Genomic DNA, 17,483 nt, shown 5'->3' on the forward strand with positions numbered 1-17,483 from the left:
CATACTTCAGTAACGATAATGAAAACTGCCATGTCATATACGAATCTACAACTTAAGTAATATCTCAATCTTGGCCAATTTCTTTTCTTTCAAAGTTGTGAAATGAAACAAATCAAATAACAAAATACTTTACAACAAGGGAAATGTAAAGTGTATACAACAGATACTTAAGAATAAACGGAAACAATGAAGTATGTGAAACGTCTTAAGTAGTACATATCAATTCAACTTTTAAAAATTTTCCACATCTCGTTACATAAAGAAATATATAGACACAGTGCATAAACTACCTGATCTATCCTAAGTTTACTCTACATAACCTAACCTTCCCTCTTTACAGCAGCCTAGTTTGTAAACCATCCACCCCCAAGCCTAACAGACCATTCCGCATGACTGGAATCGGATGCACTGCAGGAGTTAGTATGATTATAGGGCACAGATTCCTCACTAAGCTTAAATAGTTGGGAAGGCAGATACGGTGGGGGATTGAAAAAGGAATCTGAATTTGAATTTAAAAGTACCCAATTCAGCCAAAAACCATGAGTCTCAGAAGTGTAGCAGTTGATACTATGAATTACCCATGTAACAGGCCCAGGTTTGATTTCCAGATGGGGTTGCTAGCTTACAGCCAAACCAGAATTACCTCCCCTCTGTGGCTGGTTGATGAAAAAGTTTAAACTTTAATCCTTATATGCATATGAATTCTTTTACAGATTTTTGTGTTTGGTTGATGATGTGACATATTAATATGCAAAGTAAAGTGTTTAGAGCTACAGATATTTCCAAAGAGCAAGCCAGGGTGGAATGATCTCTGACAACATGCAATGTAAATGTTTTAAATATGAGGATGGAGTGGAGATAGTTGTACAGTTAAATATAACAGACAGAAAAAAGACTTTGTTAATTTCAAGTAATGTGCTATCAAATATAGAGTAAAGGAAATATATAGAAAAAATTCTCTTACTTAAGTTAGTGCATGACTAAGAGGCTGCACTTACAGTACCCCTGATTCATTGCACAAAAAGAATGCTGCTCAAGAAAGCAAAAACATTTTTGTTACATAGGTGAAGTGGCCAGATGTTCTGCTATATTTACAATACAAGTAATATAATCAGTTGCACATTTTTTTTTTTGGCAACCCACTGTCTCTGACTAAAATATGAAAAAACTGTATAAAACTGCAGAAAATTGCAAAGATGTAAAACCCACTGCCGTTCTTCATTTTCAGTCACTGTTACATACGCTCTCTACTTTCTTTGAAGTTCTTAATACACATGCAAATCAAGCTTTCTATCAAAAGGATGCTTCACTAATATATAAGAACCAACAGATTCCATCATGTCAAATGAGTGTCAATTTCACATAATTCTTTTATAAAATCAAACAGAGATGACCTAAGGATATACAGTATGTCTCATCATTCTGTCAAAGCAAACTAGACTCATTTAACAAAACATAACCTTATCCCAAACTTAAATTCATCACCAAATATATGAAATTCATGCAACTCTGTATCATCTTATCCTTTGACATGCCTGAACAATTTTCTACCTTCATCCACAACTATGCTACACAAAAAGCTGTTTTGGTGATGATGCCCACTAAAAAGGTAAGGCCAAATCTGAGTTGATCAGCCTGTGGAAATTCCTTCTCTGTCTCATAACTCCTAGAAAGCCTTGATAAGCATTTTTCCATGTTAAACTGCACAAAGGATGGGCCCTAATGTCATGGTGGGTGAAGAGGATGAAATACTGTTGGATAAACACTATTTCAAGAGTAAAAAGATAATTTTGACCCCTTTCATCAAAAGTTTTCTGATGCTCAGTGAGACCTGTACAGAGGTGAAAGAAATTTTTGTCCTCTGCAAGCCTCACTAGACTCAGCCTTCTACATTTAACAACCAACCTCCCACATCTAACTTCTATCCATTCATATTCTGTAACCAACCATGTACATTCTTTGATCAGCTTTCCATACCCTGAAGTTTGCTATCAAATGCACTGAAATTACAGCCTTCACTTTTATAGGAAAAGAAAGGTTATCAGTTAGGAAGAAAGTTATCAATGTAACCAATATCCAATTCTAATTACTAATTAGAAGGACGTGACTGCAATGACTTCAGTGTAGAAAATGTTAAAATCTTGGTATATTTCCAATATGCTTATGCATTATTAGATGCACTGTCCACATACATATGTGACTAAAGGTAATATATTTTGCCATATAGTGAAAAAATACATGATTACAAGTAAAATATTCTGTAGCATATACTGATTAAACTTAAAACATATATAATACAAGAGTGTAAAACCACAAGTGTTATTACCACCAAGGTTTGCCTTTATGCATTCTCCAACACAACTCTATTAAAACACACATACTAGCCACTGAATACAGACATACAAATCAGCAATATCAAATTCTTCAAGCAACCTAGCATGGTAAGAATACTCAAGCTTGTTCCACATTCAAAGGCTGATCATGCCAAATCTGATTCTCTGACATAATCAGGTACATGTATATACTCAGTGTCAACAAAACAACCTATGCTTATTAATTGTTGTATGCATTTTATAGAAAAGAAATTATTCAATATATATGTTGCCAGTAACCAAAGTAACCTTGAAAGTAGCTCTCAGAAGTATCTTTTTTGAGGCTGAGTGATTATTCAATTCTCTGAAGGAAGAGTGGTTCTTGAAATTAGGGCTACTGCATCATTGTTAATTTTCTACCAACTTTTGATATTATCACTGATAGTACCTGGGGTATTCTAATAAAAAAAGGCTAATCCACGCGAATACTGGAAATGTTGCAACCTAAAAGGAATCTCTCCCCATTTAATATTATGCTAAGGCTTTAATATATATATATTTTTTTCATACACATTCGTCATTTCCCGCATTAGCAAGGTAGCACCAAGAACAGAGGACTGAGCCTTAGAGGGAATATCGCCACTTGGCCCCCTTCTCTGTTCCTTCTTTTGGAAGATCAAAAAATGGAAGGGGAGGATTTCCAACCCCCGCTCCCTCCCCTTTTAATCACCTTCTATCACACGCAGGGAATACGTGGGAAATATTCCCAGCATGTTGCAAAAGGTGACCAAAAAGGGGAGGGAATGGGAGGCTGGAAATCCTCCCCTCCAGTTTTTACTCTTCCAAAAGAAAAAACCGAAAAGGGGGCTAAGTGAGGATTTTTCCTCTCAGGCTCAGTCCTCTGTTCTTAACGCTACCTCGCTAATTCAGAAAATGGCAAATACTTATGAAAAAATAAAAGTATATATAAACACACACAAACATACATATACATGTGTGTGTGTGTGTGTGTGTATTTATTTCTACATATAAACATAAGCTCAGTAAACTTAATTTTATTCAATATAATAAGTATGCAATAAATGTTAATGTCTCACTTGAATTTAAAGAATCCTTAAGTAACTACTCTCAATACTTGTTTCTAAGCACCATAATAAAGAAAGCAATACAAAATTAACCTCTCCACAATGCTATCTACTGCTGGTAAGAGATCACATATCTTTGGTTGCCCATGCATGAAGTAATATGAGAAAAGTAACTTCTGTTCTTTTACCCACTAGTGGTTCATCTGTTTTTACGTTTAGTTGGTCTGTGGCATATTCTCAAGTTTTACACAACCTTTCGAAAACTGCTTCCACCTAATATTCAATAATTTGTTTCTCCTACAGCTCTACCTTTAACTGTGTTTCCAGCTTTCTATATAATTTTCCTATGTGTGCATCTGGTAAAGTAGCCCTCATTCTTCTTATATACTCTTTTTAACATAAGCAACTGGTACATTCAAATGAAAGCTAAACCACTAAGCAGATGCATGCAACAAATGCTCTGAGATATGCTGCTCAATCTTTGACATGTGAAGGTTCTAGGCTTCAACAAGTGCAGTGTTTGGGGATAATTATGGATGAACCAATTTGCACTCTTGAATGAGGGAATGGGTGTACAGCACATGATATAAATATGTAAATAATATTCAAACTTTAATCAATTATCACCTTAAATACTAAGAAGCTAACAAATGCAAATATCATACACTTTATTCTTATATTAATAAATATAAGATGAATGCATTTTCTATACTAGAGGCAGCAAGTGTATCACAGCAAATCTGAAAATCCTCCAGGTCATGGCAGGTATGTTTCAAAAGTTTGTTTCACACCCTGAGATACTGACTGTAATAACTATAACTAAAGGACTTGCGGGTATGATAAATGCTTCCCTTCCCTAAAGCATGGATAAACAACCCTTTATACTCTCACTCTCAAGTTCATTGTCTTCAACTGTGTCAATGCGAATATCTAATGATCTGAAAACCTATGGATTAATATAACAGTGAAAGTGTATTCAAGTTAGTATCACTACGTATTTACAATCTTGGCTTGTAGATTACTACCGCGAGTAGAATTATATTTGTCCTTTGGTGAACTTTCCATAGATTGTGTATCCCTGCAAACTTATAATTCAGATTTGCAAACATTCCTTTCTCTTCCTAACTGAATGTTATGCCAAACAATAGATGTATTATTTTGTGATCAATACATGCTCTCCTACATAATAGGGATTTATTTCAATCACAGATTTGCAAAGAACAAACATTGTCTGATGAAATTATAGCCAAATTTCTCTTAAAGATTTTCTGTCATAACTAATTGCACCCTTGTGTTATGTTTCATGGCCCACAGCATGATAAAGGAAAGAAAAATTTTGAATGGATAATTCAATCATCAATTCTAGAAATCATCCTGTTTGCAAGATCAAGCTTTTCAGCCTTGTAAGCATGGCATCCAGGTCAAACAGTTAAGAGGCTGTGTGTACTGTCATTTATAATGGCAATGACTGCAAATCCTATCAAAATAATGAATCCCTTCTATGCAAATCCTATCAGAATAATGAATCCCTTCTATCCTATCAAGTCTGTGACCTCAAGTTATCTGTTACAAAAAGTTACAAATTGAAAGACAGGCACGTATAAACATTTTCTATCTAATTGAGATTTGTGATCCTATTCCCATTTACAGTAAAGTGACATTGTGCACATAACCGATCTGTGTAAAGCCAAATGACAAATAGTTTTTGCAGAAATGAGGTCCCCAGCTAATTGCCTCAGGTTAGTAAAAAAAAAAAAAAAAAAAAAAAAAAAAAAAAAAAAAAAAAGAAGTTTGTACACCTTAAGGAATTCATAAAAAAAAAATTCCAAATCTGAAGAGCGAGTCCAATACTTGACCTAGCTCTCTCAAAACTGGGAAATTTCCATCTTGTCAAGACTTTGATCCACTTGTAATTATCATCGATTCACCTTCTTGATCATTGTCAACAATCAGCAGTCTAACTGCTTTATGAATTAGACATTTAGAAAAAGTTTTATATACCTAATATGATGAATAAGAAAGTAGAAGTTATATTACAGATCTGAAGCAGGATCAAGCTTAAAATATAAATCTGCCAATGTTACTAACGGCAGGTTGCTCCAGATAGCTAAACTGACAACCTTTGAAATGCATCCCACTCATGGAAACCAAACGGCTTTCATGTGCAAGGTCAGGTAACTTGGGCTTATGAAAGATAACTGCTCATTTCACAAGGTGAATGATCCACATCATAATTTTCCTTCAGATGTCATTTAGATGAACAGTGAAATTCAACCCATAAGGGCATTTAGTCATAACAGAGTGTTTAGTGAAGATGAGATACTAAGAGCAAACTTCAATAGGACTACTCAGGGATACAGCCACACCAAGATTCAAGTCTCTATGACTGATGCTTGTACGAACACATCAAAGGTTGATGGACAACAGCCTGATGAACATTTGAAGGGTTTAAGGATACAGATCAGCTAAATAAATAACAATTATGCCAATACTTCTAAATTTTCAGTAGGATGTAGGGCACCGGCTTGTTCAGATTCAAGATTACAATGGGAGTACAGGTCACAGTAAATGGGACAGTGGTTACTTACAACTCCACCCCAACCCCAGCCACAAGGAATAGCCAAGTGATTCAGTCCCTGTCGCACAACTCCCCAGTTACCTGCGATACAAAAACACAAAATCATTAGTAAATCCATCACATGAGAATAAAAAAAAGAAATCTAGGATAGGAAGAACAATGGAAGACTATTTTTTTACACAAACAACAGAAGAGGTTCAAGCATTCAAAAATGGCCTCTTCTGACGTACCTCTAGCCCTATTCTTTTCATGGTCCGTCTCTTTGCACTGTACCTTCAGCTATACTACCTTAAATAACCTTCACCATTCTATCACTTACCATATGTTCATTTTAAAGTTTTCTGTCCATGTATCTTTATCAAATTCTTCGTGTCACACACATATGGAATGTCTTCATTCTGTCTATCCTCCTATTCCAAACACCAAACCAGAAATTCTTAACATGCTTTTTTGCCCTGCTTTTTGTAATGACTTCTGATAACTGGTGATGCATCCCTTGAAAAACTGCTTACTATCATCATCATCCAGCTGATTTAGAAACCTGAAGGGTGTTATCAGGTCCATCCTCTCTCTACTCAACGATGGAAGGTTTTATAATCCTCAGCCTCAAATTATAGCCCCGTTCAGATGGCAGATTTGTAGCCCTTAGCCTCTCATTATAGCTCATTCCTCTCAATTCAGGTACCATCCTAACTGCTCTTCTTTGTACACTCTCAATCAGATATGTTAGAAGTGAATAGCTTGAGGACATTGTATTGCGTTGAGGGTATATCAAGTAAGTTATGGATAAGTGAGACGTGGTCATAAGAAAAGAGTGTGCTGAAATGGCCTGGACACATGGAAAGAATAAGTGAGGAGGGACTGATAAAGAGGATAAACATATCAGAAGCAGAAGGAACAAGGAGAAGGGGAAGCTGAAGATGGTGCACCTACATACCTCACATGTGCACACATTTTCTAGCTTCCAGGTGAGAATTTGGGCTTTCTACTCTTTAGACAGGTAAGAGCCAACAATCTTAAGGAACATATGGAAAATATACAGTGCCCAGAAGCACAATTCCCACAGTGAAGTGGCAGCCTGGACGAGTAAATAAAATTTTCTTTTCCTCTCCATAGCCTGAGGCACACTGAAGCATATTGCTGGTGCTCACACCATTAGACACAGTAGTGTGAGAGACCAGATATATGATGATTTCACCCTGAAAGCATCATACGTTTGTACCTATGATAAACCTTAGCTGTATATCACCTTCGAAAATATATGGGGGCTGGACAATGTTTTTTGCTAACACCATAGTTGTCTTCTATATGCATTTAACATAAAGGTGGTTTCATTTGCTGTAAATCTGTCTACATCATCAACTAAATCAGATGGCTTACTACATGATAGGTTGGCAGGTGGCAAGACTGCAGAGAAGATGTTGCAAAACTGAAAGTACCATGTACATTCCTGTATACTATCTGCAAAACTGAAAGTACCTTGTACACTCCTGTATACAGCGGGTACAGGTACAGATGCACTAAGAAGTCATAACTTTTCACCATTAGAATATATCACTTTTGAGTCCTAATCTGAGGAGATAAAATGTCTTGAGACTATATGCACTCAAAAGCTATTCATATTCAACAAGCACAGGGCCCTAAGACTTAATTAATCTGATTACTTAAGAGGACCTGACAATGAGGTAAGCATACACTGGGCAAAGTAAAATTCTTTGAAACAACTTCCTATTCTAATTCATGAAATCTACAGCCCTATTCAGTGATGATACATATAAAGTAAAAAAGCATATGATTCCTTATCATTCTACATTCTTTCTCAATTACTGATACTTATCATTATTGCTCTACATCTCTACAGCACTGATTCAAGAGTGAATCCCTTCATATGATTCATTATTCACTAGCTTGCATGGCTAGTGTCATTCAGTTACTCACTTGCAAGCTCCCATTCATTCTTGAACTCCTTTCCAGTTATTTTTTTTCAGTCTCGAGCATTATGGTATACACTAACCTGTATAAACTGTTCTGGTATAAGGATTCAACCATATGTTGTCACAACAAGACCCCTCACCATTCTTGGCAGCTACACTAGTAAAATCATCAGCTGGCACAATGCTGCTATAAGATGCTTCTCTTAATACATCAAAAGCTGAAACATAAGTATATATAGATCATTAATGTACATACAGGTTATAAGTTCTTTTGGTGTGCAATTAATATTTTTAGCCCACATTGTGCACAATGAATATAAGCACCATTACTTTTTTTTTTTTTTTTACAGATTAAGACTTAACCATTCCTAGTTCAGGAAAAAACATTACTATACTTACCTTACCAGCCATTCTTAAGTAAGGGTATTGAAAACACATTTCTTACCAGATGGGCCAATCCTAGGCTTGGTTGGTCTGGGCAAGTCCCTATTATAGGCATGTGATACCCACTCTGGTCACTAGCAGGTTACTGAGCCCTCAAGGCAGCTCCAATGACTCATCCTTTGGCCTACAATCTATGACCAGCCAACAAAGACCACAATGTATGCAGATTTCAGCTTAAAATCAAGTTTCTATACTGATGATATTGCACCCTTCTATCAACAGCAGACTGATGTTCACAACACAGAAAGGGTTATAGTTCACGAAGTATATGTATGTATATATGTATGCCCTTTGACTAAACGTATATATATTTTTTTCATACATGCTCGCCATTTCCCACATGAGTGAGGTAGAATTGAGAATAAATGACTGAGCCTTAGAAGGAAAATTCTCATTTGGGTATTTGCTCTGTTCCCTTTTTTGGAAAGTAACAAAGTAAGCGAGGATTTCCAGCCACCCACTCCCGCCATTCTTAGCTGCCCTCTACGACATGCAGGGAACATGTGAGCACCATTCTTTCTCCCCTATCCCCAGGGATATTCATATACATACAGATCTATATATCATTCTCAATGATAGGACTAGATTGCATGAATCATTTCTTCACTATTACTTTCTTAAGAGTTCCAAGAATCATTTTCCCTTTAAAAATTCAATGTATATCAAACAATTTTTTTCTAACTACTTAATATATAACCTAAATGGTTAATTTCTGATCCTTCAATTGCGTGAAATTTCAAATTCTATATCAATAACTCGCTGAGCCCTACATCTATTGTCTGAAGTACTTGCAAGACATTTATCAGTTACTACTATCCAGGGGCATAAGTATACATACAAATAATTATCTAATAAACTGGGTAATCTCCAATTTAACAACTCACCAGCATCATCTGGGTGCATGCCAAAGTCTCCAAAGAGAATGACATTCTTCTCACTTATCAATTTTTCTTTCAATGCGGTAACTAGAGGTGCAAGCTGAGATGTCTCTGTGATCGATCTTGTTTCTTCTGTTTTATTTGGTTCATCGCCTGCTGTGTCATCATTGGTACTTCTAGTTTTTATCTTATTTCTCTTATTTCTATTTTCAAGATGCATTGCATTAATGTGAAGACTCACCACAACAAAGTCAAATTCATAGCTCTGTAAGATAAAGTTAAGGAACACACTGAAAACCCTTGCAACATATGTGAAAATGGCAAATCTATGTATATTTGTGTGTGGGAGGATTTTTTTTCTTTTTAAAGGTGTTACCATTTTGGAAACATTTTTCCTTCCACATATGTTAATATGCATAAGCATATATGGAAGGAAAATATGCTTTCGGATATAACATGTTGACAGTATTTTGCTGAGTGGACCTGATTAGGTGTAAGGAAGAGTGGTAATGGGAGAGCGGTGGCATGGTTGAGACATCCACTTGGGGAGAAGTTAGGCTTCAGGCGAGATGTGTGGACCAAGTGTTTGCTTAGAAGAAACTAGTGCAAGAAATAATTGGAGACAGAGTGCGTGAACAGTAAGTGGCATTTATAGATCTGAAGAAAGTTTATGACTGGGCTGAGAAAAGAGGCTTTATGGAGGGCACAACAATATATGGACTAAATGTAAAGTTACTAATTGCAGCGAGTTTTCACTGGGAAAATATGGCATGTGTCCAAGTAGGAAGGGAAGATGGTGAATGGTTTGCAATAAAGGTGGGGTCTGTCTCTCAAATTTGTACTGTTTGTTCCTATGGTTGTTTCATCTGTTCGCAGACAAGGTGATAAGGAAGGTTAATGCAGGGGTTTTAGAATGAATGATGGGTCGGTATGTTGAGGGTGGGGAGGCAATAGTCAGATGCTGTTTGACTATGATATGGATTTGTTGCCAGACTCCAGAAGCTGATGACAGATTAAAAGAGTGTAATAGGAGATAGCTGAGTTTACATAAACAAAAGTATATCTATGAGTAGTAGAGGGTGGGGGAGATGAGATACAGGTTGGTTTGAGTATCAGTCTGAAAGGGGAGGACCTGGAGGAAGTGGGGTGCTTTAGGTATACTGAAGATAATGTAGCAGCAGATAGAAAAAATCAGGTATGAAATAAGGTGCAAGGTTGAAAAGGGGCTGGATGCATAATAGAGAATGTGGATGAAGTGATCAATGTCATTTAGGAAAATTGATAGTAGTCCTATCAGCACTGTAGGTATACGAGTCTTGGGTCTTGAATGTAATTCCAATCTTAGGTCAGGTTGTCTATTGCAACTCCTCTTATATCTAAAACAGGAGAATCATACAACAGAAGTAACAAATTGGTTCTAGGGGCAAAGAAATCCACTTGAGATATAACTCCCATAAAGAGGATCTAACCGAATCCCACAGTCTCTATCAAATTCTCTATGGGCATGTGTCTGACCTCAATATGGCATCTGCAATATAACTTAGTTCAATATATCTTATTATACATTACTTGATTGCTGTTTACCATGCCAGTGAGGTAAAGCCAGGAAACAAGACAAAGAAAGACCCAACCACTCATATACACACATATACATACACGTGCATAAATGTACATATCAACATATAAATTTTTTTTTTTTTTTTTTTATACTTTGTCGCTGTCTCCCGCGTTTGCGAGGTAGCGCAAGGAAACAGACGAAAGAAATGGCCCAACCCCCCCCCCATACACATGTACATACACACGTCCACACACGCAAATATACATACCTACACAGCTTTCCATGGTTTACCCCAGACGCTTCACATGCCTTGATTCAATCCACTGACAGCACGTCAAACCCTGTATACCACATCGCTCCAATTCACTCTATTCCTTGCCCTCCTTTCACCCTCCTGCATGTTCAGGCCCCGATCACACAAAATCTTTTTCACTCCATCTTTCCACCTCCAATTTGGTCTCCCTCTTCTCCTCGTTCCCTCCACCTCCGACACATATATCCTCTTGGTCAATCTTTCCTCACTCATTCTCTCCATGTGCCCAAACCATTTCAAAACACCCTCTTCTGCTCTCTCAACCACGCTCTTTTTATTTCCACACATCTCTCTTACCCTTACGTTACTTACTCGATCAAACCACCTCACACCACACATTGTCCTCAAACATCTCATTTCCAGCACATCCATCCTCCTGCGCACAACTCTATCCATAGCCCACGCCTCGCAACCATACAACATTGTTGGAACCACTATTCCTTCAAACATACCCATTTTTGCTTTCCGAGATAATGTTCTCGACTTCCACACATTTTTCAAGGCTCCCAAAATTTTCGCCCCCTCCCCCACCCTATGATCCACTTCCGCTTCCATGGTTCCATCCGCTGACAGATCCACTCCCAGATATCTAAAACACTTCACTTCCTCCAGTTTTTCTCCATTCAAACTCACCTCCCAATTGACTTGACCCTCAACCCTACTGTACCTAATAACCTTGCTCTTATTCACATTTACTCTTAACTTGTGAATAAGAGCAAGGTTATAAATACACATAAATATACATATCTTGTGGAGGCTAAGGTGAAGATTAGTATGGGTTTTCAGAAAAGAGGAGTGAATGTTGGGGTGAAGAAGGTGGTGAGAGTAAGTGAGCTTGGGAAGGAGACCTGTGTGGGGAAGTACCAGGAGAGACTGTGTACAGAATGGAAAAAGGTGAGAACAATGGAAGTAAGGGGAGTGGGGGAGGAATGGGATGTATTTAGGGAATCAGTGATGGATTGCGCAAAAGATGCTTGTGGCATGAGAAGAGTGGGAGGTGGGCTGTTTAGAAAGGGTAGTGAGTGGTGGGATGATGAAGTAAGAGTATTAGTGAAAGAGAAGAGAGAGGCATTTGGACGATTTTTGCAGGGAAAAAATGCAATTGAGTGGGAGAAGTATAAAAGAAAGAGACAGGAGGTCAAGAGAAAGGTGCAAGAGGTGAAAAAAAGGGCAAATGAGAGTTGGGGTGAGAGACTATCAGTAAATTTTAGGGAGAATAAAAAGATGTTCTGGAAGGAGGTAAATAGGGTGCGTAAGACAAGGGAGCAAATGGGAACTTCAGTGAAGGGCGTAAATGGGGAGGTGATAACAAGTAGCGGTGATGTGAGAAGGAGATGGAATGAGTATTTTGAAGGTTTGTTGAATGTGTCTGATGACAGAGTGGCAGATATAGGGTGTTTTGGTCGAGGTGGTGTGCAAAGTGAGAGGGTTAGGGAAAATGATTTGGTAAACAGAGAAGAGGTAGTAAAAGCTTTGCGGAAGATGAAAGCCGGCAAGGCAGCAGGTTTGGATGGTATTGCAGTGGAATTTATTAAGAAAGGGGGTGACTGTATTGTTGACTGGTTGGTAAGGTTATTTAATGTATGTATGACTCATGGTGAGGTGCCTGAGGATTGGCGGAATGCGTGCGTAGTGCCATTGTACAAAGGCAAAGGGGATAAGAGTGAGTGCTCAAATTACAGAGGTATAAGTTTGTTGAGTATTCCTGGGAAATTATATGGGAGGGTATTGATTGAGAGGGTGAAGGCATGTACAGAGCATCAGATTGGGGAAGAGCAGTGCGGTTTCAGAAGTGGTAGAGGATGTGTGGACCAGGTGTTTGCTTTGAAGAATGTATGTGAGAAATACTTAGAAAAGCAAATGGATTTGTATGTAGCATTTATGGATCTGGAGAAGGCATATGATAGAGTTGATAGAGATGCTCTGTGGAAGGTATTAAGAATATATGGTGTGGGAGGCAAGTTGTTAGAAGCAGTGAAAAGTTTTTATCGAGGATGTAAGGCATGTGTACGTGTAGGAAGAGAGGAAAGTGATTGGTTCTCAGTGAATGTAGGTTTGCGGCAGGGGTGTGTGATGTCTCCATGGTTGTTTAATTTGTTTATGGATGGGGTTGTAAGGGAGGTAAATGCAAGAGTCCTGGAAAGAGGGGCAAGTATGAAGTCTGTTGGGGATGAGAGAGCTTGGGAAGTGAGTCAGTTGTTGTTCGCTGATGATACAGCGCTGGTGGCTGATTCATGTGAGAAACTGCAGAAGCTGGTGACTGAGTTTGGTAAAGTGTGTGGAAGAAGAAAGTTGAGAGTAAATGTGAATAAGAGCAAGGTTATTAGGTACAGTAGGGGTGAGGGTCAAGTCAATTGGGAGGTGAGTTTGAATGGAGAAAAACTGGAGGAAGTGAAGTGTTTTAGATATCTGGGAGTGGATCTGTCAGCGGATGGAACCATGGAAGCGGAAGTGGATCATAGGGTGGGGGAGGGGGCGAAAATTTTGGGAGCCTTGAAAAATGTGTGGAAGTCGAGAACATTATCTCGGAAAGCAAAAATGGGTATGTTTGAGGGAATAGTGGTTCCAACAATGTTGTATGGTTGCGAGGCGTGGGCTATGGATAGAGATGTGCGCAGGAGGATGGATGTGCTGGAAATGAGATGTTTGAGGACAATGTGTGGTGTGAGGTGGTTTGATCGAGTAAGTAACGTAAGGGTAAGAGAGATGTGTGGAAATAAAAAGAGCGTGGTTGAGAGAGCAGAAGAGGGTGTTTTGAAATGGTTTGGGCACATGGAGAGAATGAGTGAGGAGAGATTGACCAAGAGGATATATGTGTCGGAGGTGGAGGGAACGAGGAGAAGAGGGAGACCAAATTGGAGGTGGAAAGATGGAGTGAAAAGGATTTTGTGTGATCGGGGCCTGAACATGCAGGAGGGTGAAAGGAGGGCAAGAAATAGAGTGAATTGGAGTCATGTGGTATACAGGGGTTGACGTGCTGTCAGTGGATTGAAGCAAGGCATGTGAAGCGTCTGGGGTAAACCATGGAAGGCTGTGTAGGTATGTATAATTGCGTGTGTGGACGTGTGTATGTACATGTGTATGGGGGGGGGGGGTTGGGCCATTTCTTTCGTCTGTTTCCTTGCGCTACCTCGCAAACGCGGGAGACAGCGACAAAGTATAAAAAAAAAAAAAAAAAAAAAAAAAAAAAAAAATATACATATATACAGATGTACATTTTCTTACTTGCTCACATTCATCCATTCCTGGGGCCACCCCACCCCACAGGAAATAGCATCGCTAACCCCTGCGTCAGTGGGGTACTGCCAGGAAACATACGAAGAAAGGCCACATGTGCTCACACTCATTCTCTAGCTGTCACATGTAATTCACTGAAACAACAGCTCCCTATCCACATCCACGCCCCAGAGACCTTTCCATGGTTTACTGGATATTTCACATGCCTTGGTTCAGTCCACTGACAGCTATATAATATCAAATCTATGAAATTAGGGCTCCATGAGTGTAGGACTGTCTCGCTGCACTGTCCAATTAAATACTAAATGATTAACAATACTGTTTTATACATACTGAAATGAGGAGTCATCCTTCATAGAATAACTCACCTTAAAGTATCCAAGGTATGGTTTCTTGGTAGAGGATTTACATGTCTTGCTGTTGTTATTACCATGGACATCCAGCAGAGTTGCAGAAGAGAGGTGAAGACCATGGCTCACATTATACATGAAGGCAGCATATTCAGCACCCTGTAAAGTAATGGGCACTGATATGATGAGTTACAAATCTGTACATCTATATGACTAATAAAATGAATTCCTTGGTATTGTGGAGGTTATACTAAATAGGGTCGCAGATGCAGAAATCAGAACATATCATCTTTTACTAAAACTTACTTTTTGTTAGGGTAGGGAAGAAATGGCACATCTACAGTAGCCTCTTGCACCAAGGATGTTCAATACAGTTTAGGACAAATCACTAAACTTTAAAGAGCAGCCAATTTGAGAAGCAAAATCTCAAAAACTTTTATCAAAGGATAAAGATATATCTGAGTGCTGGCATTCTAATCTAAGGTCATACCACTGACTCCCACTGCCTCCTCCTTGAAAATCTGAGAAACACGAGTTGGTATTTGTGGCAGAGAGATCCATCTTAAGGTTTAATCTGAAAGACAGGATCCAACTGAAAATGGTTATTTCCACTCTCAACTCAGACAACACAGTCCTTGACCTGAAAGGACATCTGCCCAAACACTAAGTCCTGAGAAGGAAAAAGTGCTTGAATAATCTGTTTCCTCAAGGATAATAAAGCAAGAGTATGATCTCTAATTGTTCCAAGAGGCAGAAATCTCTATTTTTAAAACATTGTACAACTGTGGTGCAGTCAGTTATGAACTGTTGTGAATCAGAAACTTGACATCTTAGCCTAGTTTCAAATTGTTTAGAAAAAGCAGCAGCTAAGGAACAAACACTTCTGAATTCTAACACCTATCAGTGGGTCCACGAGGGTTCTCTAAGCCAAGGGTCTCTCTAAATTTTCCTTGTTGGACCACAATTCTTGAGTTCTGCTAAGAAATATTTCTCTATACACTTCTTTTGTTCACCAACTTGGCTGCTGGAAGGCTACATTAACCTGTTCAGGAGCACTAGTTAGTCCAGATCAAAGAGAAATTCTGATAAGGAAAAATCAATATTTCTCTGCATTTAGGATGAAATCTGCTTTCTGGATACATTAATGACCATACAACTTTGCCTGGCACACTGAAACTGCTATTATCAGACACAACCAATTTTAACGGTGAAGAAAGGTGAAACTCACATGGTAAAAGGTTGGTGCTACAGTCTGTCAAAAATGCATAACTCTAAACTGGCAAATTTCTCTGCCTACCTAAAAAGTCAAGAATATCCTCATCATAGGACAAATCAAAATATACCAAAATAAAAACTTCTTTGCAATCCAGACTTACTGTCCATACGTCTTTCTCAAGAATACAGCAGACAGTTTTCATTAACATCATTCTGAATCTTTGTTGTCTGGGTTTACTACACACTGCCTGCTCGAGGTTACATAAGTTAAAAGTCACCTTTGGCAAGGTTGTATCACTGTGAGTATTTCATTTAAGAACTTTTCACTCCAAAGGAATCTACATTTCCCTAATATGGGAGGTAGCACAGATTGGGCTGCAATAGCCTTAAGAAAGAACATGGGTAACACTAGGACTGTCTCATAAAAATTGGTTCAAGGGTAAATGTGAACGAATAACTGTTTTGTGTGCCTGTTTAAATGAAAGACCAGGAAAAATTCTTTTCTCCTTTGAACAACTCTATCATCACAGAAGGTACATATATAATCAGGAACCAGTACTCAAGGTGCGAGGATGGATAAATAAAAGCACATGCTTCTCTATAGAATATGAGGAGGATGGGAGTCACAAGGAAGAGTCCACCGAGGCACCTTATTTTTTTAGGTGTAAACCAAGGAATATAAAGTATCTGGGGTACATCATGTCAAGGACTGTGAGGCCTAGTTGTAGATGGGGAGCTGTGGCTTCAGTGCATTACACATGACAGCTAGAGAATGGATGTGTGCAAATAAGGCTTTCCTTCGTATGTTCTTGACACTACCTTACTGACAGGAAATGGCAATCAAGGATGAAAAATAATTTGGTTTGCAATCTATATTCTATATATGAGAAAATGAGAATTCAGGCAAAATTCATTCTTAGCTTTCAAAAATGGCTAACTATAATCATACCTGGTGCATATGACCTGCAGGTTCTTCTGACACCTGCCATCTCCACTCTCCCTTAGGGCCTCCCCATTCACGCACACGCCTTAAGCTGCTCTGATTTAGTTCAGAGCATATCTGCAGAAATAATAAAGCACTGATAATTTTCTCACTGAATTATATGAAATCATTTGTAGAATTGGAGTAGCTAATCATAAGAACAAGTTTTCAGGATCAAAACAAGATCCCTCTCAAGCAAGATTGGACCAGAAAAAAGTGGAAGAAGTGAGGTGTCAGCAAAAGTCTTTCTACCCCTACCACATTAATCACTGACTCTCTGATCGTTTCCACCATCACAAACAGCCTAATTAGGCTGGTACTATTGGCAAATGGGAACTCCTACGGCATCATTGGTAAAGTGGAGGGAAAAAGGACACTACACTGTATTTGTGTGAGAAAAAGAGATGCTCTCATACTTCCTTTAGGTAAGAGAGCTTTGCCCCATGAATCACATAATTGCAACAATTCCTGACTAAGGTGAAAGCTTTGTGGGAAATGAAGGATAAGCAGGTATTTGAAGACTGAAATGCTTATTTCTTTTTCCAATCTGGCTGAAAAAACTGGAGTGAGTAAGCATAAGATGGGTTAGAGACAGTA

The 17,483-nt window shown here is 38.4% G+C and overlaps 1 protein-coding gene across 4 annotated transcripts in view; it reads right to left on the reverse strand.

The window, feature by feature from the left end:
* Nucleotides 1-1,074: 1,074 nt before the first annotated feature.
* The window catches only part of LOC139748028 (endonuclease/exonuclease/phosphatase family domain-containing protein 1-like), a 40,484-nt gene continuing 24,075 nt past the window's right edge, over nt 1,075-17,483 (reverse strand). For all 4 annotated transcript variants that reach the window (XM_071660577.1, XM_071660576.1, XM_071660578.1 and 1 more), the window contains 5 exons: nt 16,854-16,964; nt 14,708-14,848; nt 9,238-9,496; nt 7,990-8,127; nt 1,075-6,056 (listed from right to left, as the gene is read on the reverse strand). In XM_071660577.1, coding sequence (XP_071516678.1) covers nt 5,878-6,056; nt 7,990-8,127; nt 9,238-9,496; nt 14,708-14,848; nt 16,854-16,964 — 828 coding nt within the window. In that variant the 3' untranslated portion in view covers nt 1,075-5,877. The remainder of the gene's footprint in view (nt 6,057-7,989; nt 8,128-9,237; nt 9,497-14,707; nt 14,849-16,853; nt 16,965-17,483) is intronic.

The sequence above is a fragment of the Panulirus ornatus genome, chromosome 72, assembly GCF_036320965.1.
Source record: "Panulirus ornatus isolate Po-2019 chromosome 72, ASM3632096v1, whole genome shotgun sequence".
Lineage (NCBI taxonomy): Eukaryota > Metazoa > Arthropoda > Malacostraca > Decapoda > Palinuridae > Panulirus > Panulirus ornatus.